The following is a 23338-nucleotide window of genomic DNA, read 5'->3' on the forward strand; positions in this document are numbered from 1 at the left end:
GGGTGTGATGTTGTGTAGCTCTGGCTGTATGTTTAGGGTCATTGTCCTGCTGGATGGTGAACCTCGGCCCCAGTTTAAAATCTTTTGCAGACCCTCTTTTAATATTGCCTTGTATTTGGCTCCATCCATCTTCCCATTAACTCTGACCAGCTTCCCTGTCCCGTCACGTCCGGGCTGCGTATTTCAACAAAGCGGCGATCTTGGCTGGAAAGCATCAGATCTTTTTTTTTTTTTTTGATCTGACGCTTTCCAGCCTGGAGGAGAGATGTAGCGTCTTATAGACCCCATATTTCTCCATAAAGTGTGTTACCTGTCGCTGTGGAAACCTGCGCATGCTCGAAATGACTTTGACGTATGCGCGGTAGCTTCCACAGCATAGGTAGGGTGAAGCAAGATGGCGGCGACGGCATCGAATGTGATGAGCGCATTCTCGTCATACGCAATGACGTCACCGCGTTCTTGCCTTTCAAAAGAACCGCGGTTCTTTTGAAAGGTCTGTGTGTACACTCAGGCAGTAAGAGATTCTTGCCAACAATTTCGTCAGGAAAAACAACCTTTTTTTCCTGACGAGATTCTGGCCCGTGTGTACGAGGCCTAAGCCTTATTATAGGCTTACCTGTAGCATAAAGTGGTTGTAAATGTATGGCCAACCTTGTCATCATTGGATGATTACGCTGATTTTTTGTTCTGGTGACAGTTTTGGTTTTCCCATCACTTTTTGTCTTGGTGACAGGGGTCCCTAGGATATATACAGCTGTGAAAATCGTGCGATTCTCCTATCAATCACAATCAGTGTTGATGGGGAAATTCCTCCCGCAGAGCTATTGTGTCCCTGCCAGGAGAGCACAATGATTACTTTTAGCGGCTGTCAATAATGCTATAAATCTGACATGCTGCTGGTTGTGCCAGACTGCCCATAGATGGATAGAATGTCGGCTGGTGCCTGCTGAACCGACCAAGATTTGATCCATCTATGGCCTGCTTAATTGAGTTTTACTCTGGCTGGTTAGGACATTTTGGTTCAAGAGAGTTGTTTTTTAAATGGGGATCACACGACTTCTGAGGACTTTTTATGAAATGGCAATTAATTTGGATCAATTAAGGAAGAAAAGTTACAGACTGAATAATCCTTGTTCATTATCTATGGACTTTTTTTTCACTTGGAGCCCATTTACACTGTTGCATTTTACCATACACAGTGTAACATGCTAAAAGGCATGTGCCCAACTTCCCTATAATAAAACTAGTGTCTGTTCCCATATCAGTACTGCATTACAGTGCATTCTGAACAATACAATATGTAAAAAAAAATTGGAAGGCCCATAGAAGTCAATGAAAGCACATCAAAATGCATCTGACAGAATTTACAGGGCACAGTGGCGACAATTGATGGGCACAGTGGCGACAATTGATGGGCACAGTGGCGACAATTGATGGGCACAGTGGCGACAATTGATGGCACAGTGGCTGCGTTTGGCATGGCACAGTGGTGACAATTGATGGGCACAGTGGTGACAATTGATGGGCACAGTGGTGACAATTGATGGGCACAGTGGTGACAATTGATGGCACAGTGGCTGCGTTTGGCATGCACAGTAGCGACAATTGATGGGCACAGTGGCGACAATTGATGGGCACAGTGGCGACAATTGATGGGCACAGTGGCGACAATTGATGGGCACAGTGGCGACAATTGATGGGCACAGTGGCGACAATTGATGGGCACAGTGGCGACAATTGATGGGCACAGTGGCGACAATTGATGGGCACAGTGGCGACAATTGATGGCACAGTGGTAACAATTGATGGCACAGTGGCTGCGTTTGATGGCATGGCACAGTGGTGATAAATGATGGCACAGTGGCTGCATTTGTTGGCATAGCACAGTGGCGACAATTGATGGCACAGTGGCGACAATTGCTGGCACAGTGGCTGTGTTTGATGGCACAGTGGCTGTGTTTGATGGCACAGTGGCTGCGTTTGATGGCACAGTGGCTGCGTTTGATGGCACAGTGGCTGCGTTTGATGGCACAGTGGCTGCGTTTGATGGCACAGTGGCTGCGTTTGATGGCACAGTGGCTGCGTTTGATGGGCACAGCGGCTGCGTTTGATGGGCACAGTGAGGCTGCAATTGTTTGGTTTTTTTTCATTTGTTTGCGCCCCCCCCAAAAAATTTGAGCACCAGCCGCCACTGGCCAAACCATGCAAAAACAGAATGCACCTCTACGCACATGCTTAGTTCTAAATGGTTTGGATTTGATTTGCACTATTTCAATTCATGTACTTTAAACATTATTTTGATTTATTGTTTTTTTTCTATTATAGTAGCAGGGGTGTCAAACTAAATTTTATCGCGGGCCTCATCAGCATTATGATTGCCCTCAAAAGGGCCGGTTGTATCTGTAAGATTAGATGTCCAGCGCACCCCCTCCCCTTACATTAGATGTCAAGAGCCACCCCACCATCAGAAGTTGAGTCCCCAAATCTCCCTTACATCACTGTGCACCCCCTTTCCTTATGCTGCTGCTGGGAAGAAGATGGATGCATTGCTTGAAAGCAGAAAGTACAGGGTCTGGAGAAGAACAAGAGGAGGGTTGGAGCTCTCCTGCAGCTGCAGGAGAGGTGCGAGGGCCACATGAAATGGCCTGGAGTGCCGGATTCGGCCCACGGGCCTTGTGTTTGACACCTGTGTAGTATAGGATATTTTATTGTAGCGCTGCAGATTACAATTTTTGTTGTATATGTTATATTTCACACGGATTCACTGTAGAAGGTTATTTCGAATTATTTTGTTCAGGTAAGCAAAACACAAACAATTTGTAAGTTTTTTAGCCACATTAGGAAAGATTTTCCCTCACTTCCTGTTACAGTGATAAGAAGCAAGTAGTCATCTCAAGTAGGGAGATTGTCTATTAGTTTCTCTATCAGGGTCAGTGGTCACCAGGACAAGAAATGAGAAAAAAAAAAATTAGGACACAGCCAGCACCAAAGACCCATCTCTACTATACAAAACAAATTATTTTGAGCTGCAGTTTCACCTAAAATGCCCAACCCATGGTTGAAAGAAAGAAAATAGCATAATGTATGACTAGCCTTATTCTTTCTTCTTTTATTGTCATTTCTATATTGTTTACTATGTGAAATATATCCATTTGTCATCCAACTTAACTTTTTACTGAACTATATATTTTTTTCTAACTGTCCTTAGCCATCCTCAAATAACATAATATTTCCCATTAGTTCGTAGGACAGTCAGCTGTGCATCTCAAGCGTGACTTCTTCCTAAGCAACGCATCCCGTGCACGATCCGAGCAATTCATTAACCTGCGAGAAGTCAGCACCCGACACAAGCTTCCCCCTGGGGAATACATAGTAGTGCCTTCCACCTTTGAACCCAATAATGAGGGAGACTTTGTCCTGAGAGTCTTTTCAGAAAATAAACATGGGACTGTGTAAGTGACAATGGCAACTAATGAAATGAGCAATGTAATGTAATGTAACCAGTGTGATTTAGTCATAATGAGGAAAAGGTGGCAGGTTGTCATTAACCAACTCTGGAATAATACAAAGTTTTAAACTTTTTTTTAACTCTTTAACCCCCCCCCCCCCCACCCCCCAATGTATGCTAACAGTCCTTTTCCCCCTATTTGCTGAATCTAGCAATACTCCCCTAAATCCCCCATCTGGGTCCCTTACTGTTGCCACTTCCAGTGCAGGGGATTGTTATATCAGAGCTGCGCTCCTCCCAGAGTGGGCCTTAAACATTGTGGTAACTAACACTTGTTTTATACCACGAAACTAAAGTATCCAAAGTTCATATTCATATTTTAATCCTTGATTGCCTAATTAAAAGCACTAAAAGTGATTGTATATAATTCAAAGCATTTTTTATGCGATATGTTTGAGATGTGTAGGGAAGGGGGCAGTGGGATGTTATATGTTCCCCCATACCCAGAAGTACTGGGTTTATGTTGGCTTTCTGGTAGCGTTTTGGGATAGTGTGGTGAACAAGATACCAATTAAAGCGGAGTTCCACCCATTTCTGTGTTTATTAAAAGACTTTTAATAAATACATACTCGCCTGTCGCACAGTCCACCCGCCCGAAGCCTCGATTCTCTCCCCCCTCCTCTCCGCGGTGCCCGGATTACTACTGTGGGCACCTGGCTGTGACAGCTTGCTTGCTTCACAGCCGAGCGCGAGTCGCGCTGCATGTCCTGAATGGCCGGGCAATCTTTTGAGACTTGTGAAGTTTTTCAGAAGATTGTAGGGAGAGAGGGGCCGCCTAGGCGGCCCAAGCGGAAGTGGGAGCTGCGTACCTGTCAAAACTACGTTCACACTCCCTCCCAAAACAAAAGGGAATGCCAAATGTGGCATGTCAGGGGGTCTGGAGTTCTTAAAGTGGAAGTTCCACTTTAAAGTAAATCAAGATTAAAACAGTTTGTTTTTTTTTGCTAGAAAATTATTTGGAACCCCCAAACATTATAGATATATTTTTTCTAACACCCTAGAGAATAAAATGGTGGTCATTGCAATACTTTTTGTCACACCGTATTTGCGCAGGGGTCTTAAAAGCGCATTTTTTTTTTAAAAAAAACAGCTTTTTGAATTAAAAAATGTAAACATCCCTTGCAATAGAAAAAAGCATGACAGGTCCTCTTAAATATGAGATCTGGGGTCAAAAAGACCTCAGATCTCATATTTAGACTAAAATGCAATAAAAAAAACATGAAAATGTGCCTTTAGGAAGCATGGGTGGAAGTGACATTTTGACGTCGCTTCCGCCCTGCTATGCTATGGGGATGGGTGGGGGCCATCTTGCCCTCACTCGTATCCCAGCCAAGCAGGAGGAAGGACCCGATCGCCTCCGCCGATAACGGTGATCTTGTGGCGAATCCTCTGCGGTGACCACATTTTATTGTTTACAGGACCGCTCACAAAAAAGATGGACATCTTGGTTGTGGCAACAGCTGCTGCCGTTACCGAGATATCCAGCTTTAAAGTTCCGACGTATATGTACGTGAGCGGGTCATTAAGTGGTTAAAATACTTGGTAATCCTGACAGGACTTTGTTCTAGCTCTGCCTATTATGAGGTGGCAACTGTCTCCCCCTTGTGCTTTTGTGTTGTCACCCTGCTGCTTGCACTCCTTTTAGAGACTGCCAGCAGAGTCGTTGTCCACAGTTGTCACTTTTAGGAACCAGTCCATAGTCATGCTTCAGAAAAGTAAACATTTAGAACAGTATGCTGAGCATTTATTAAATCACACAAAAAAAATATCTGTACATTATTGAGTACCTGAGCTTTGAGATCATATTGTTTTGCTTATATGACAAGTTGAAAAAGTGATTTAGAATATATAGTTATGAAGCAGAACGATTTTTTATTTTATTTCAGTGAAATGGATGATCCAATATCTGCCAATCTACCCTCTGAGGTGAGTAGCCAAACATAATTTGTATGGCCCGTTTTCTTTTTACTTTTATTGATATACTTTTATTTAGTAATACTGTAGTGTTTTTGTTGTGTTATCGCAAAATGTAGTTTAGAAGAAATTATGTGTAGATATCCAGTTCTAATAAGCTGCTACTCAAAGTGATCATATTATAGTAAACTTGGTGCAAAATTGTTCACTTTCAGAGCCAATTCGGAAAATGAATTGGACAGGAATGCGTTGTGCATTCCTGTGTGATTCTCATAGGATTTCAGCCCATTCATTTGAATAGGCTGAAATCATGCCAGAACGCGCCAAAAGTAATGCATGCACTACTCTAACAAAACACATAGCAACCAGATAGCATGGTACCATTGTACCATGTGATCCGGTTCAGTCAAACGCACTGCATTTGCAACCTGCATTTGGGGTGTTGTAAAGGTAACACTGACGCCCGCTGCAGATCGCAAGTGTAGTGCATTTTGAACGCAGTGCAAGAAACGCGTATGGAGTGAACTGGCCCGAAGGTCATTGCAGATGACAAGGGGGGCACTCCTTGCATCTGGAGGAAAAAGGGGGTTTCTACTGCCTACAGAGAAACTTCTTCACAGTAAGGGTACTTGCACATGGTACGGATGTCTGAACATCAGATATTCCTGGCAAAAAAGAACGCAAGGATAGACTGTATAGCACTTTCACGGATCCATGTGTATGCACACACACATAAAGTGTGGCATATACACACATAAAAATACCAACCAGAAACTGATACTAATAGGCCTTTTAAACGCAGGCCTATTAAAAACGATGGGCTGCATTATGATACCTAAAAGAAAATGCCTGAATGCCTAAAAACGGGGCATTTTTAGGCTTCTGTGTGCTAGTTCTAGCCAGCTGATGTAGACTGGTTAAAATAAATATCTGGATATGTTTCTAAATGCACAGAAAATAACTGGCTATAAATATTTGTAATAACACTGCAGATTGTTGATTCAGGGATTGGATATGGGATCAGGAAGCAACCTAATCGTATCATTGGATATTTTTCTCTCTTGGAGCAAACTGAATAATGCTTCATAAGGGCCAGTTCACACCACACGCAGCTCTGTTCATTTCCATGTGCAATTTTCTGCACAAAATGCATAAACAGTGTTTTCCATGTATTCCAATGGCTCTAGTTGGCTCTAGTTCACACCATGCAGTCAGTTTCTGAATCGGAAACTGACCGGAAACTGACTGCATGGTGTGAACTAGAGCCAACTAGAGCCATTGGAATACATGGAAAACATTGTGCATTCATTTTTAGTGCAGAAAAACTGTACGAAACTGTGGAGGGTGTGAACTGGGCCTAAGGCTTTTCATCTTCAGTTGTGGGGATCGGGTTCTGTGGGTGCAAGATGTTGATTTATTTGTTTATTCATTTTTCTATTGGTTAAACTCTTTGGACATGTGCCTTTTTCAACCTGCCATGTAACAATAGGAGGAAATTACTGCTTTTATTAAATATGTACCACACCTACAATTGAAAAAAGGTACAGAGTTGTCATTAAACTCCACTCTGCCAGTTATTTCTATTCTGCTATTTCAATCATTGTCCAGCAGATGGTAGACATTCTACACAATAGATTTTGTAAAATGTATACAAATGCAGGGCTGCCCAGTGAATGACATACTAGAATTAAACACTGATGGGAAATTCATGCTAAATGTCCCTAGACGTGCCACCATATTGCCATTGATCCTGTGCCAAGATCATTTAATGTGTTAAAATGACATATGGATGCTTTATGCCTTTTTAATACTTTGGCATTTCTATGTATTTCCAGAAAGCTGTAACTGAAGCAGACCTTGATGAAGGATTTAAAAAACTTTTCAGTCAACTTGCTGGTGCAGTATGTATATTATAAGAATTTATATTCCCAAGCAGTATGTTTTTTGTTGGAGTATTTTATATTATGTATTGAGTAGGTCCCACTAGACCGCTGAAGGTATGGTGTGGTATCTGGCATAACTTTTTTGATAACTAACTTAAAGTGGATTTCTGGAGAACTAACTATGCTAAAAATGGCTCCTGCCCCCATCTAACTCCTATATGAACTATCCTATTAAAGGAAGATGCTTATACTCACCTATATGTGCCTATACTTACCTAGAGCGCTCTAGTCCAGATTGGCTCACAGCGAATGGCTTGAGGTAGCAGCAGGGATATCCAACAATTAATGTCCCACAGTAAGGCCTCGTACACACGGGCAAGAATCTCGTCAAGAAAAAAAACTTTGTTTTTCCCGACGAGATTCTTGGCAAGAATCTCTTGCTGCCCGAGTGTACCCACAGACCTTTTAAAAGAACCGCGGTTCTCTTGAAAGGCAAGAACGCGGTGACATCATCACGTACAACGAGCATGCGCTCGTCACATTCGATGCCGTCGCCTCCATCTTGCTTCACCCTACCTATGCTGTGGAAGCTACCGCGCTTGCATCAGTCATTTTAAGCATGCACGGGTTTCCACGGCGACAGGTAAGTATACACACTCTCGGGTTTCTCGTCGGTAAACAGGCCGACAAGAATCTCAACGAGAAAATAGAGATTTCCAGACCAGAAACCTGAAAGCCTCGTACACACACTCAGTTTACTCAGCAAGAAAGTTCTGCCAGCAGTTTTGCAGAGAAAACCGAGCATGTGTACGAGGCTTTAGACTATGGGTGGTGTCAATGCAAAGGCATGCCATCCGTTGTCGGCACTCTCTCCTGTCCCCTGAAGCCAGCCTCTTGGGAGATCCAGCTACATGATTTTTTACATGGTAGTTAGTATAGAAGTTAGAAAGTGGATGGGAGCTATTTTAAGCATAGTTTGTGCTAGCCTTGACTTCAACGTTTATGTATAACTTATGACCAATTCACACTAAATGTGGTCACACACGTTTTTTACCGCATGGACACACAGCCTAGTGCAGCTCTGAAATTCAGTCATGCTTCATTGTATTGCAATGCACCAGGCCAAATCGCACTGTAGTGTCGAGCAGTGCGACCATGCATCTCTTCTTCCTGATAGTGGGGGACGGGTCTACAGGGTACTATGCAGACACACAGCATGTCTGTATTCCATAGTCTGTCCATCGTGAGGCAAGATGCAGGCTGTGATTGGTAGGGGGTGTGTGCCAGAGGCAGGCTGTGATTGGGAGAGGGTGTGTGCCAGAGGCAGGCTGTGAATGGGAGGGAGGGGTGTGTGCCAGAGGCAGGCTGTGAATGGGAGGGAGGGGTGTATGCCAGAGGCAGGCTGTGATTGGGAGGGGGTGTGTGCCAGAGGCAGGCTTGTGATTGGGAGGGGGTGTGTGCCAGAGGCAGGCTGTGATTGGGAGGGGGTGTGTGCCAGAGGCAGGCTGTGATTGGGAGGGGGTGTGTGCCAGAGGCAGGCTGTGATTGGGAGGGGGTGTGTGCCAGAGGCAGGCTGTGATTGGGAGGGGGTGTGTGCCAGAGGCAGGCTGTGATTGGGAGGGGGTGTGTGCCAGAGGCAGGCTGTGATTGGGAGGGGGTGTGTGCGCCAGAGGCATGCTGTGATTGGGAGGGGGTGTGTATCAGAGGCAGGCTGTGATTGGGAGGGGGTGTGTGCCAGAGGCAGGCTGTGATTGGGAGGGGGTGTGTGCGCCAGAGGCATGCTGTGATTGGGAGGGGGTGTGTGCCAGAGGCAGGCTGTGATTGGGAGGGGGGTGTGTGCCAGAGGCAGGCTGTGATTGGGAGGGGGGTTTAGTGGCTGAACAAACTTTCCAATACAGGCATGGTTAAGAGCGCTGACATCTGCACCCCTTGTAGTCATACCTTAGTCTGTATAGTCTGCTATATGCATGTAGTTGTTGCCTCCTATTGACAGCTTTGTTCTTATCACACAGGATATGGAAGTTAGCGTTTTGGAGCTACAGACCATATTAAACAAAATTATAACTAAGCGTAAGTATCCACATAGAATTTCCACACAAATCTTAGCATTTGGCAAATCAATATATCAGTGATACCTTTGAAAAAAAAATGTTTTAATCCTGAAGGAATCGCCAGACTGTGCAGTACAGTAATCAGAGCAAATTTTCCTTTGTGGTAACCATGAAGCACTATCATTGCCACCCGTTTTTTTTAAGGGTATGGAGCAGTGGCGGCCTGTCCATTAGGGGCGAACGGGTGCCACCGATCCTATCCATTTTTTCCCAAAAATATGTGCTTGACAAACTGTTGCACACATCTTGCGACACCTGCTTTCAGAACATATATAATTGTTTAGGGGTTTAAAGCAATTTTGTTCCAAAAAATGTTAATTTAATGTGTCTGGAAAATTAAACATTTTCCCTGTTAGAAAAGTGATTAAGGAATGTTTTATGATACTGGAAAAGGGAGGATACACTGCAGTAAATGGGACTGCGCTTGTGCTGGCTGGAAATGTTAGTTAAGGTTGGCCGTTTAGTTGAATTTTGGCTCAGTAACAGAGCAGTATTGATTGTAATCTGAATTTTTTTCAATGCAGATAAAGACCTTCGCACTACAGGATTTAGTTTGGAGTCTTGTCGCAGTATGGTGAATTTAATGGATGTATCCTTTCATGTACAGGTTGAATGAAATGTCCTTTAGCTATTATATACTATATGTTGGTGTTATATACACTTTATAACAATTTGTTTGGCTCCAAAAGTTATCCAGTCAAATTTTAATGTATGCCTACTGTATACTGGCACTACATATCAAAAAACTGTAATAAAAAATTGAACAGTGGTTTGTAGAAATGCACAAAGGAAGCAAAGTGCAAGAGGAAAGACTACTTAGATGTGTGCGGCATCACACAGAACTGCCTTTCTGGTATTCATCTCCTTGAGGAGAAATTCCCTCCAACACACACAGATAACTCCCCAGTATGAATGCCTCTCATGAGATCTGCACTCCAGCACACACTTCACTCCACAGTATCTGTGACACCAGTGAGATCTACACTCCAGTACACACCTCACTTCCCAGTATCCATGACACAACAAACTAGAGCTGCACTCCAGTACACACACCTCACTTCTCAGTACTGTATCTGTGATACCAGTGAGATCTGGTTTCCAGCACACACCTCACTTCCCAGTATCTGTGATGCCAGTGAGTTCTGCACTCCAGTACACACCTCACTTCCCAGTATCCATGACACAACAAACTAGAGCTGCACTCCAGTACACACCTCACTTCCCAGTATCCATGACACAACAAACTAGAGCTGCACTCCAGTACACACCTCACTTCCCAGTATCCATGACACAACAAACTAGAGCTGCACTCCAGTACACACCTCACTTCCCAGTATCCATGACACAACAAACTAGAGCTGCACTCCAGTACACACCTCACTTCCCAGTATCCATGACACAACAAACTAGAGCTGCACTCCAGTACACACCTCACTTCCCAGTATCCATGACACAACAAACTAGAGCTGCACTCCAGTACACACCTCACTTCCCAGTATCCATGACACAACAAACTAGAGCTGCACTCCAGCACACACCTCACTTCCCAGTATCCATGACACAACAAACTAGAGCTGCACTCCAGCGCACACCTCACTTCCCAGTATCCATGACACAACAAACTAGAGCTGCACTCCAGTACACACACCTCACTTCCCATTACTGTGTCTGTGATACCAGTGAGATCTGCACTCCAGCACACACCTCACTTCCCAGTATCTGTGACGCCAGTGAGATCTGCACTTCAGTAGACTTTTCACATTCCAGTATCCATGACACAACAAACTAGAGCTGCACTCCAGCGCACACGCCTCACTTCCAAGTATCTGTGATACCAGTGTAGCGCCCTGCTTCTGTTGAACAGGCGCTGTTTTAAATTTAGTGGGGGTCTGAGCTGTTATTTGGCTCAGACCAAAGTGATTAAGGGCAATTTAGCCTCTGTTCCAGCCATCGCTGTGCTGAGAATATATACCATTGCTTGCCTGGGGGTGTCATCACCACCCCAGGCCAAGGGTGACAGCAGCAAGGTCAGGGTGTATTGAGTGTCCCCCTCAGTAGCGAATCAGTGAAAGTGGTCGCCCGCTGTGCATGCTGGGGAGGGGTACTTAAGGGATAGACGCCATTGGTGCGGGGTCTGTCCGTCTGTCCACGCCTCCTGGCCAGCCTGGCCTGAGGCGCGTGCTCTGAATCCTGGTTCCGGGCCACGTTGGTCTGGGGCTGAGGCTTTGTCTGCTGGGCCCAGTTGTCTGGCTGGGGCCTGCACTGCAGAGGTGATCCTGTGCTGTCCGTCCTGCGGGAGGAAGCCACTTGATGAAGTAAGCCATGGGAGGACCTATCCTGGAGAGGGCCAAGCAACATGCTGGTATCCTGGGGGAAGGCCTGGAAACGTTGAATCATTGAATGATGCACCTTACACCGAGAGGCTTGACAGTTTCGCCTGTCGGATCTAAAAGTTCTGAAGAAACCAAGCTAAAGAGATCCAGGTGCTGAATCGTGTGGCAGAGAATTCTGGACCAAAGAGTCTCATCTCTAAAGGAAGGTTTGTGGCAGAGACCTTACTTTAATTCGTGCACCATCCCAGCTGCTAGGCCATTGAGAGGGACCTATCCGGGTGTTCTGTTCCTGGAAACAGGAGTGTTTCTCAGCATTGTGTGGACATTGAAATTCTTCAGACTCTGCTTTTACCCTAGACGGCAAGAACACAGAGGTAACGTGCCACCCAAAACATAACCAGCAGCTCCTGCGGGGGTAGTGCTACACCAGGTAGATCTGCACTCCAGTACACACACCTCACTTCCCAGTATCTGTGACACCAGTGAAATCTGCACTCCAGCAAACACCTCACCTCAGTACTGTATCTGTAAAATCAGTGAGATCTGCACTCCAATGCACACCTAACTTTCCAGTATCTGTGAGATCTGCACTCCAGCACACACCTCACTCTCTGATATTCATGTCACCATTGGTCTCTGCACTTTAGCACTAACAGCTGGAGCGAGGAACTGATTGTCTTTGTTGCCACTTTCTGCTCCTCTAGAAAGCTACACATCCTGGAGCAGTGTTTCTCAACTCCAGTCTTCAAGGCACCCCAACAGGTCATGTTTTCAGGCTTACCAATTTTTTGCACAGTTGATTTGATCAGTTTCACTGCCTTAGTAATTACCACAGCCGTTTCATCTGAGGGAAATCCTGAAAATATGACCTGTTGGGGCGCCTTGAGGACTGGAGTTGAGAAACACTGTCCTAGAGGACGGGTGAAGCCTTGTTACTTATGTGCACAAGAGAATAAGAAGTTCACAGCAACAAATTTTACACCTCCACTAATTTCTCTCTTTGCACCACCAAGTGTTGAGGGTTGCGATTTGGTCAGGCAGCACATTTATGTGAATAGCTGGCTTTGTTTACTCACTTCCCTCATATTAATGTGCCTGTAGCACCTGAAAGGTTATTATACTGATTAGTGTCACTGATGGGCACTGCTGGGGCTGCACTGATCATCAGTGCCCTGATTATCCGTACAGTCTCCCCTGCGACAAGATACTGCTGATCGGCTCTCCTCGCCTCACACTCTGTCAGTGTGAGGCGAGGAGAGCTGATAAACGGCACTTCCTCATTTACAGTACATGTGATCGGCTGTGATTGGACACAGCCGCATGGGTAAAAAACCTCCTCATGCTGCAAAACCTTTGTATTTTGCTGCATACAAATGCATTACAAGTAGAAATCCCATTCATTCTAAGGAAATGGTTCACATCTATATGCTGAAGTTTAGTGTGATAGGGAAATAAAAACTATGTGGGCTTATTCACACCTCCAACGCCAGTGAGATCTGTGTGTTGTCATGCATGCAGAAATACATGCGATGTGTGAATCCACCTCAGAGAAAATGTAATTAAAGTTATGGTCACTTATGTGGCCAGTTCTTGAATTTGCTTCAAGCTTAATAAAACCTTCCAACTTACCCAATAATTGTTTAACATTGTCATCAATTTTGTAGGAATACATTCAATCCAGATGGAGCCAACACACATTAAAAATGTCTCCATAATCCTGAAATTGTATAGTGCAATTTTGAGTCATCATCTGTATATTTATTGTTACTCTGATCTATTAATTATTAGACCCCCTTTCACACTGGGGTGTTTTTCAGGCGCATTTGGGCTAAAAATAGCGCCTGTAAAGCTCCTGAAAAACACCTCCCTTGCAGCCCCAGTGTGCGAGCGCGTGTGCTTTCAGACTAGGGTGGTGCACTTGCAGGACGTTAAAAAAAAGTCCTGCAATCAGCATCCTTGGAGCGGTGGAGGAGCGTTGTATAGACCGCTCCTTTACTGCCCCTGCCCATTGAAATGAACGAGCAGCTCTGCCGAAGCGCCGCTTTTCGGGCGCTATTAACCCCCTTGGCGGCTAGTGGGGGTTAAAAGCGCCCCGCTAGCGGCCAAAAGTGCCACTAAAATGACGGTAAAGCTATAACTAGCGGAGCTTTTCTGCTAACGCGGCCCACTGTCGGTGTGAAAGGGGTCTTGGACATTGATAATTTTAAGGCATGTAATCATTTGTGTTCTAAAATATTGATAAGGCTCCAGTATCCTCTGTAGATCAAGATTATTTAATGCAATTGCAGGCTTATTTTAAAATCGGTACCAATGTCATCCATGATGTACAGAGGGTGGACCCCCATAGCAACCAATCACATTTTAGTTTACTGGAGTCAGCTTAGCATTTCCATGGTGTGGGTCGTCAAAGTTTTTAATGAATGCTTTAGATGGCAGGATTCTCTGAACTTGGATGTCTCAGATGTGGAGTGTTGTCCTTAACTTGTACCACAGAAAGATGGGAATGGAAAACTTGGAATGTTGGAGTTTAATGTCCTGTGGAATAAAATAAAAAATTACCTGGTAGGTCTAGAGGAAACGAATATTTCATTTTTGATATTTACTGAGAAGTTATTTCATACTGTTTATTTGGAGACTGCAGAAGGAGTGGGCAGAGGTGCAGGGTTTTCTAGCTGGAGTGTGCTAGAGATATAAGGGGCTAGCTGATGGGATGAAATTGCTCTTCATACTGTACCTTTTGGAGACTCCAGTGGTAAGATCTCCCTGCTATAATTCCAGCCTTTGTTTTCACCCACCTTGGAGTTTTATCTGTTTTTGTCAACCTTTGATTACTTCCAATCTCATTCTATCTTCTTCAACAGTGGTCTCCAAACTGTGGCCCGGGGGCCAGATGCGGCCTTTTGCTTGCTTTTATCTAGCCCTTGGGGCACTATTCCATTTGCTTACACCAACAAAGTGACACAGTTCCTCCCAATGACACCAACAATGTGGCACAATTCCTACCAAAAACACCAATGATGGGGCATAATTCCTCCCAATGACAACAATAATGGGAAATGTTTTACTCCCAATAGCCACAGACTGGCTCCCTAAAGTCTGAAGAAAAGTAAATTGGCACTTTATAGGAAGTTTGGAGACCGCTTTTCTACAATATAAAATTAAGAAAACATTCTACCGAGATTAGCAGTTGGGCAGCTCTAGGAATTTAAAAGAAGCATCTCTGCCAGAGCACCTGAGATGTATACAATTATTTTTTAATGTGACACTCCTGCATCCATCAAAAATGTAAGCATGCATTTTGGATGGACTAATGTGTTTAGGTGAAACTCCAGAGAAAATGTGTTTGGAGAGCAGAAAAGGCTTATGATCCCCATGAGGTTCTTGTTGCTTCATCCCCATTGTGTATAACTTTTCATAGGGAGGACTGATAATCTTTGTTTTTGTTTTTATGACTGTCAGTGTCTGTTTGCTGTCTTTGTCCTCTTGTCCCAAGGACACTGGTCAATAGGTGAGAGTGATGGGAAATTGCCATAATGGGGACCCAGTCAGCATTCAAAATTTAACAGAGGCTATGTATCTTCCCTACTTTATCCAAAGCTATTTAAAAATTAACTATAACATCACTAAGAGAGTCCATTTTAGTCAACAGTTTAATAACCAATAATACGCTGAATATTTCTATTTGTTTTGTAGACTGTTTTCAGACAGTTTGACATGGACAAATCGGGAAGCATGAATGCCTATGAAATGCGCCTGGCAGTGGAGTCTGCAGGTCAGTTGCTCAGTATATTGTATATTAGTTGTTATGCTTGATATATAATGTCTGTACATAGATTTATTTTACCTACTGTTTTCCCCAGGTTTCAAACTGAGCAACACCCTGCATCAGCTGATTATCACCAGATATTCTGAGCCTGATCTGTCTGTGAATTTCGATTGCTTTGTGTGTTGTCTGATCAGACTGGAGACCATGTTCAGTAAGTGGAATCCTTATTTCAGGCATTTTCCATTGAAATGTAATACGTTCTACAATTATTTACTTCTCCAGTACCCAGATACCTATTCCAAGATTTATTTGCTGTAGTCACATATTCTGTTGCATGTTTTCTTAATTTGTAATCCTGGCTATAAACACATTGCTACTTTCTCCTATTTGGGAACCAGCTGAAATAATCTGTAGCAGAGGATTTCTGTGTGGTCATGTATACACTAAATTAAAGAGGAGGCCTTTGCTGACTGATGTCTTTCTGTCTTGCTAGTTGCCTGGCTATTTTTCTGACCTATTGTCTACAGCTCTTTCTAAGGCACTGACCCAGGGCAAATATGCATGCTTGTGCCGTTTCCATGATTCAAAGCATTGAAGCCAGTAGGTCTTCATGAAGTCAAGCAACTAGAATTTCGACAGACTAAAAATTAGACAATGTTTCTCTAATGCCACGTACACACGATCGTTTTTCGGGATGTAAAAAATTACATATTTTTTTTAATGTCACTAAAAACGAATGTGTGTGGGCTCCAGAGCATTTTTCACAACGTAAGAAATGACCATTAAAAATTTAGAACATGCTCTAAATTTTCACGTCGTTTTTAACGTTGTAAAAAATTGTTGCGTGTGGGCTTTAACGACGTGAAAAAAACACGCATGTTCAGAAGCAAGTTATGAGACGGGAGCGCTCGTTCTGGTAAAACTAGCGTTCGTAATGGAGATAGCACATTCATCACGCTGTAACAGACTGAAAAGCGCAAATCGTCTTTTATTAACACAAAATCAGCAAAAGCAGCCCCAAGGGTGGCGCCATCCGAATGGACCTTCCCCGTCGTACGTCACTGCGTTTTGCTAGAGCATTTTTTTTTCACGATCGTGTGTAGGCAGGGCCGGTTTAACAATAATCGGTTTGAAAAAAACATTGTTTTTTCTAGACCATTAAAAATGGTCGTGTGTACGTGGCATTAGACCCCTTTCACACTGGGGCGGTTTGCAGGCGATATTGCGCTAAAAATAGCGCCTGCAGAGCGATCTGAAACAGCGGCTGCTGTTTCTCCAGTGTGAAAGCCTGAAGACTTTCACACTGGAGCGGTGCACAAGCAGGACCGCTCCAAAAGTCCTGCTAGCCGCATCTTTGGAGCGGTGAATGAACGGTGTGTTTACCGCTCCTCCACCACTCCTTCCCATTGAAAGCAATGGGAAACCACAGCTATACCGCCGGCAATGCGCCTCTGGCGGTATTAACCCTTTTTCGGCCGCTAGCGGGGGGTTAAACTGCAGCGCTAGCAGCAGAATACCGCCACAATTCCGACGGTAAAGCGCCGCTAAAAATAGCAACGCTTTACCGCCACCGCACCCCGCGCCCCAATGTGAAAGTGACCTTAGAAAAAGTTTCCTGTAGGGCTCTTAGGTTTTCAACAAAAACTGAATTATTCCAGAGTTGGGGTTATCGATTGCTGGACTTCAAGCCTGGTAGAGTGTCTGAATAAATTGGCTGATTGCTAAAGTGTGACAGCTCTCTAATATTGGGTGGGATTCTTGGAGGGTCCTTGTGAGATTAATTTTGTGTAAAGGATTAGAGAATAACGCTGTAGGGATTTTTTTTATTTGTCACAATGAAATAGTCTATCAAAAGGTGACAGCCAAAGCATTTTCATAGTTTTACACACATTTTTTTTTTTCATTAGGACTGAAGTGTAATAAAATTGTCTATTCTGTGTGTATATATACTATATCGTCAAAAGTATTGTGACACTTGCCTTTACATGCACAAAAACTTTAATGACATTCCAGTCTTAGTCTGTAGGGTTCAATATTGAGTTGGCCCACCCTTTGCCGCTATAACAGCTTCAACTCTTCTGGGAAGGCTGTCCATTCATCCATAAGCGCATCTTCCATAGCTGCAAAGGGTGGGCCAAATCAATATTGAACCCTACAGACTAAGACGCCATTAAATTTCATGTGTATGTAAAAGGCAGGCATCCCAATACTTTTCACAACACAGTGTGCGTGTGTGTGTATACAGTAAAACCTTGCTTTGCGAGCATAATTTGTTCCAGAAACATGCTTGTAATCCAAAGCACTTGTATAGCAAAGCAGGGTATAAACATTGTATAAAAGAGAAGAGAGGCACCTCTAAGTGTAACAATAAGTTGCTAAATGTTGTACCTTTCCTTAAATGTAACCATATTAATACACTTAGAGGCTCCTCTCTTCTTTTTTTATACTCGGTTGTGACATGACACTACTCTTCTATCAAGACATCACTTGTATATCAAGGCAAAATGTATCAAAACATTTTGCTTGTCTTGCAAAACGCTCTCAAAATCTAACATTTCCGATGGCTCGGTTTTCTCGGGTTTCTGAGCAGAGAGCTGTTGCTTGTTAATCAGCAGCTCTCCGTTCTGCTCCCTCCTCGCTCACTGGAGTGCTGAGCTGTGGAGGGGCGGGGAATGGCCATCTCAGCGGCTCGTTGAGAGGCTGAGACAGGCACCTGGTGGATCCATGCTCCCAGAGTCAGGATAATGCAGTGTCTGGACTGATCTGTGTGACATCAGCAGAGAGCGGACTTCAGACCGCTCTCTGCTGAAAACGGGTCACAGGAGTGCAAAACGAATTGCACTCCTGTGCTCCATAGGAGAATCCCAGCCAAATGAGCTCAGGCTGGACTTCTTTTCTTTAAAGAATAAATCTTATAGGTATTTGTGCAAATTAAAGTGTCTGGATTCTAAATACTCCATTCTCTAGAGATGCCTGAATTACTTTTATATTAGAATAACAATATGCTTTTCTTTCTCAGGATTCTTCCAAAACATGGATACAGACAAAGATGGCATTATCAACTTCACCCTTTTCTCTGTAAGTTCTTGAATTGTACAAAACATTTCCATTCATATTTATTTCAAGCCATTCCATGCTCTTCTTCATTTATATAATTTTTCATTACCTTCTTATTATTGAGTCATTGTAACACTATTTTAACTACTTTCAAATATAAAGTGTAGCGCTGTGAATGTGAATGAATGGGGCAAACCATCAATATCAAAGTGACACAGGTGGAACCATAAAAATGTGATAGATCCTAATGTGCAAATTTAATTTGATATATGGATTGTAATGTGGACAGATCATATAACCAGAAAAAGGAGATATATAAAGTGTAACACAATATAAATCATAAAATGTGTTAAAAATGATATCAACAAAAATGCAGTGGAAATGCATCAAAAACAGCCAACACCAATACAGTGTAAATGGCAAAAAGCCCCCAATCCTCATAAGGGTAAGTGGTCAGACTCAAAAGCTGTAAACATTAAACAGTTCATCTATGAATATCCAAGTGGGGGGGAGACTTGTCCAAAGTCGCACTGTACTCGATACTTCAAGCGATCTAGATATATTCGGTGTAATATGCAGAATGCCACTCGGGAGTGCCTTCACCAATGGGCAAGGGGAGAAATTAATACTCTTACCCTCCGGAGTGGACCCAACTCACCATACGGTGGTGAATCGCATGCGCTTAATCACAACAAGGACTTGAAGGGACTGGATCTGCAGAACACTTCCTCCTCTCCACCGGAAACGACCTTCTGTGTTAGACCAGAGCTTGATGCCACAACGGTTGGTCTAACACAGAAGGCCGTTTCCCGTGGAGAGGAGGAAGTGTTGTACAGATCCAGTCCCTTCAAGTCCTTGTTGTGATTAACCGCATGCGATTCACCACCGTATGGTGAGTTGGGTCCACTCCGGAGGGTAAGAGTATTAATTTCTCCCCTTGCCCATTGGTGAAGGCACTCCCGAGTGGCATTCTGCATATTACACCGAATATATCTAGATCGCTTGAAGTATCGAGTACAGTGCGACTTTGGACAAGTCTCCCCCCCACTTGTATATTCATAGATGAACTGTTTAATGCTTACAGCTTTTGAGTCTGACCACTTACCCTTATGAGGATTGTTTTTTCATTTCTTTCTTCATGGGCGCTTTTTGCCATTTACACTGAATTGGTGTTGGCTGTTTTTGATGCATTTGTGTTTATATCATTTTTAACACATTTTATGATTTATATTGTGTTACACTTTATATATCCCCTTTTTCTGGTTATATGTACTGTCCACATTACTGTCCATATATCAAAAGGGCCTATTAATTTGCACATTAGGATCTATCACATTTTTATGGTTCCACCTATGTCACTTTGATATTGATGGTTTGCCCCATTCATTCACATTCACAGTGCTACACTTTATATTGTATTGCACTATTACAATTTGTGTCTCATTGTTGTGTTTAGCAGCTACTCTTTGTTTTTGGCGCAATATTTGATTTATTACTTTGATATTTTAACTACTTGCCTACTGGGCACTTTTACCACCTTCCTGCCCAGGCCAATTTTCAGCTTTCAGCGGTGTTGCACTTTGAATGATAATTGCGCAGTCATGCAACACTGTACCCAAACAACATAGATAGAACTTTGTTTTGGTGGTATTTAATCACCACTGGTGTTTTTATTTTTTGCCCAAAAAAATTTAAAAAGTCCAAAAATGTTGAAAAAATATATTTTCTTAGTTTCTGTCGTAAAAATGTTGTAAATAAGTAATTTTTCTCTTTCACTGATGTGCGCTGATGAGGCGGCATTGAAAAGAGGGCAGTGATGAGGAGGCACTAATGCAGCACTGAAAGGCAGCATTGCTGGGCACTATTGGGGCTGCACTGATAATCAGGGCACCTGCAAAATAAAAATACATTAGTTATTTTTATCCAAAAAGTGAACTTATCCTTTAAGACTGTACTAGCAGTAGCAGAGTTTTATATTTTGTAGCCATCGATAAATGCAGAATGTTAGGAGTTTAAATGATATCTTTGTATTAGCTATTTATGCAACTACAACAGCCTCTTAAACCTTCCTGTTATGGCCAAATATCAGAAAGGCTCTGACAGGCAACCTCTTGACACCTCTGGGTAGTTTTGTTGTTTGCTATTGGGCCTCCATTTGCCTGTTGGCTCATCACGATGATGGGCAGCTTCCCTGGCTAATACATTTTTTTGCAAGTTTCTAACACTATCAGGAAGTGCCCAAGTTTTGCCTTTTTAGAAATGCCCACTGTACAGGGAATTTGTTTTCAATTACTTTTTAGACATATATGTAGTTGAATCCCCTTGATGTTAATAATCTTATCAATGTGTTATTTTAATTTTCTACTAAAAACATTTCAAATTCCCCCCCAAAATAAAATTATAAATTTAGACCAATATGTAATCTGCTACATATTTTTGATAAAAAAAATACCAATAAGCATATATTGATTGGTTTATAGTTATAGCATCTACAAACTGTGGGATATATTTTGGAATTCTTATTTTATTTTTTTAACTAGTAATGGCGGTGATCAGCGACCTATGGTGGAACTGCGATATTGCAGCGGACAAATCGGATTCTACCTGACACTTTTTGGGAACCAGTGACACTAATACAGTGATCAGTGCCAAAAATATGTGGGTCCTGGCGGATATTGACTCAGCCGGACCCGCTGATTGGCTCCCACTGTGTCCAATCGCAGCAAGAGCGGGTCGCAGGCAGCGCACATGCATGCCCCAGACCCAGAAGTGCAGGATCGCCGCTGTATATATACAGTATACAGTCAGCTAGCAGTTAAGACACTTTGTTCCTATGTTTAGTCAGTAAATATATACAGTATATGTACATGGTTTTACCATATTTGCTCATAGTATATGGAGATATTATACCCACTGTCTAGTGGCTGACCTACAAATTGCTGCATAAAAAGAAAAGAGCAAGCTGGTAAAAATTCTGCAATAATGAATCAAAATATATGTTAATTAAATATATACCATACTTCCTAATAAAATGTAATGTAAGACCTGATATAATTCAGACCTCTACATCTACTAATATGCATAATGCTCCTGTTTGAATGACCCTCTACGGTTGTCTCTTTTTTCATTTACAGTGGCTCCAGATGACGATGTTTGCATAGTGAAACCTTTGCTCTGCATGGGCTGGATCCCTAAAAGCTCATATAACCGACTGCAAGTGCCTTCTCACTCGCTGCCCCTGTGCCAAAGCAATACAAGGAGGACCTGTCTCTTGGAGAACCCTCTCCTGCATCTGCTCTTGCGTGAACTTCCTTGTGTATAGCATCCATTGTATGTTTATCAACCTTTCTCGGTTTTCTGCTTGTCTTAATCTCAACATTCTTCCAGTTCTCCAACATGTAATAAAAAAATCATGCCATCAGTCAGTTATGCCAATATGCAGCTGCCCCTCAGATACTGTGGCCAGTTATAAAATATTACAAAAGTAATTCTTTTTGGTTTTGTACTGAATTTTAAATGCCAAAATAAAGAACATTCTGTTACGAAAATGGCTTTAGACACGAGCAATACTTGTAAACTGTATATAAAGTGTTACGAAGTGCTGCATTGCTTTATCAATACAGAATTTTCTATTATTAAAAAAAAGCCTCTTTTTCTTTAATGAATATCAAGCTATTCTTACCATATCCGGTTCCCACTTGATTATTAGAATTCACAAAAGCCAGATTGTCATGGATGGATGGGTATGTAAGCTCTTTATAAGTGTATATTGGGGTTACATTGACAACAAAGTCAAACTTATACTGAACAATAGTACTTAAGGAATTTTGTGTTCTGGGTTTTATGAATAGTGCCTTTCATTGTGTCAGTGAATCATGCCAAGCTAGAATAAGATTTAGTAGAATAGACACGAACGGACATACAAGTGTATGAATCCAGTGATGAGTAAGAGTACAAGTTGTGCCCAGTTTATTTTTATTATTGTAGACATTGCTGCCACAATAATCACATCACAGAAACCAGCTTTATCCAGACAAGGACGGCATAGTGTGGCATAACCACAACGTACGTTCTCAGTGAAATAGAGCAAACTGATTGTACAAAACCAAACATTAGCAAGTGAGGCAAAAAAATGATATGAATTATGTGATTTTTTAAAAGGAACTCACCAGGTTAGACATATGGAAACTGATTTTAGTTATCTTTTCAAGGGCATGTGGCATTGGGGCATTTCCTTTTATCCTACTTACTTGAAACAATCATGTGTAGATCTGGTGCCCTGATATCTTTAATGCGCATGCTTGTTTTAGGTCAGTTCCTTACTAAGGAGCGAAAGAAGGATGAGGATAACTGATGAGGAGCATGCACATTCAAAAATACAGTTTAGCAGAAGCAACTTTTATACTTTTCCCTGATAGGTTCCCTATAATGTCAAAATAAGTTATTTTATGCAGCATGCTTCTCCTACACAAACTACTCTCTGTCCCTACACATTCCTCTCCTTTACATACTACTCCATCATAAATTCTGGCATGCCTCTCCAGGACAAGCTTACGGCTATCAGAATCTCTGCGCTTCTCTCCTGCACATACTGCTTGCTGCCATTCCCTCGTGCACATACTGTCTGTTGTCATACTGTTCTCTTGCACATATACCTGCTGTCACATGAACATCAGAGAAAGATGACAGTTTGTGTTTCTGGTACCCGGGTAAACTCTAGCCACAGCTTGGAGAAGCCAGGCAGTCAATAAACTTTTCTGAGGTTA

General features: G+C 42.8%; 1 protein-coding gene across 1 annotated transcript in view; it reads left to right on the top strand.

Moving 5' to 3' along the window:
* Positions 1 to 22217, top strand: part of CAPN1 (calpain 1) — a 120126-nt gene extending 97909 nt beyond the window's left edge. Inside the window, exons 13-22 of the mRNA XM_040328635.1 lie at positions 3241 to 3452; positions 5395 to 5434; positions 7258 to 7323; positions 9318 to 9375; positions 9941 to 10005; positions 14243 to 14311; positions 15443 to 15521; positions 15610 to 15726; positions 18535 to 18593; positions 21707 to 22217. Of these exons, the coding sequence (XP_040184569.1) occupies positions 3241 to 3452; positions 5395 to 5434; positions 7258 to 7323; positions 9318 to 9375; positions 9941 to 10005; positions 14243 to 14311; positions 15443 to 15521; positions 15610 to 15726; positions 18535 to 18593; positions 21707 to 21733 (792 nt within the window). The 3' untranslated portion in view covers positions 21734 to 22217. The remainder of the gene's footprint in view (positions 1 to 3240; positions 3453 to 5394; positions 5435 to 7257; positions 7324 to 9317; positions 9376 to 9940; positions 10006 to 14242; positions 14312 to 15442; positions 15522 to 15609; positions 15727 to 18534; positions 18594 to 21706) is intronic.
* Positions 22218 to 23338: the final 1121 nt, after the last annotated feature.

Source organism: Rana temporaria, chromosome 11, assembly GCF_905171775.1.
Source record: "Rana temporaria chromosome 11, aRanTem1.1, whole genome shotgun sequence".
Taxonomy (NCBI): domain Eukaryota; kingdom Metazoa; phylum Chordata; class Amphibia; order Anura; family Ranidae; genus Rana; species Rana temporaria.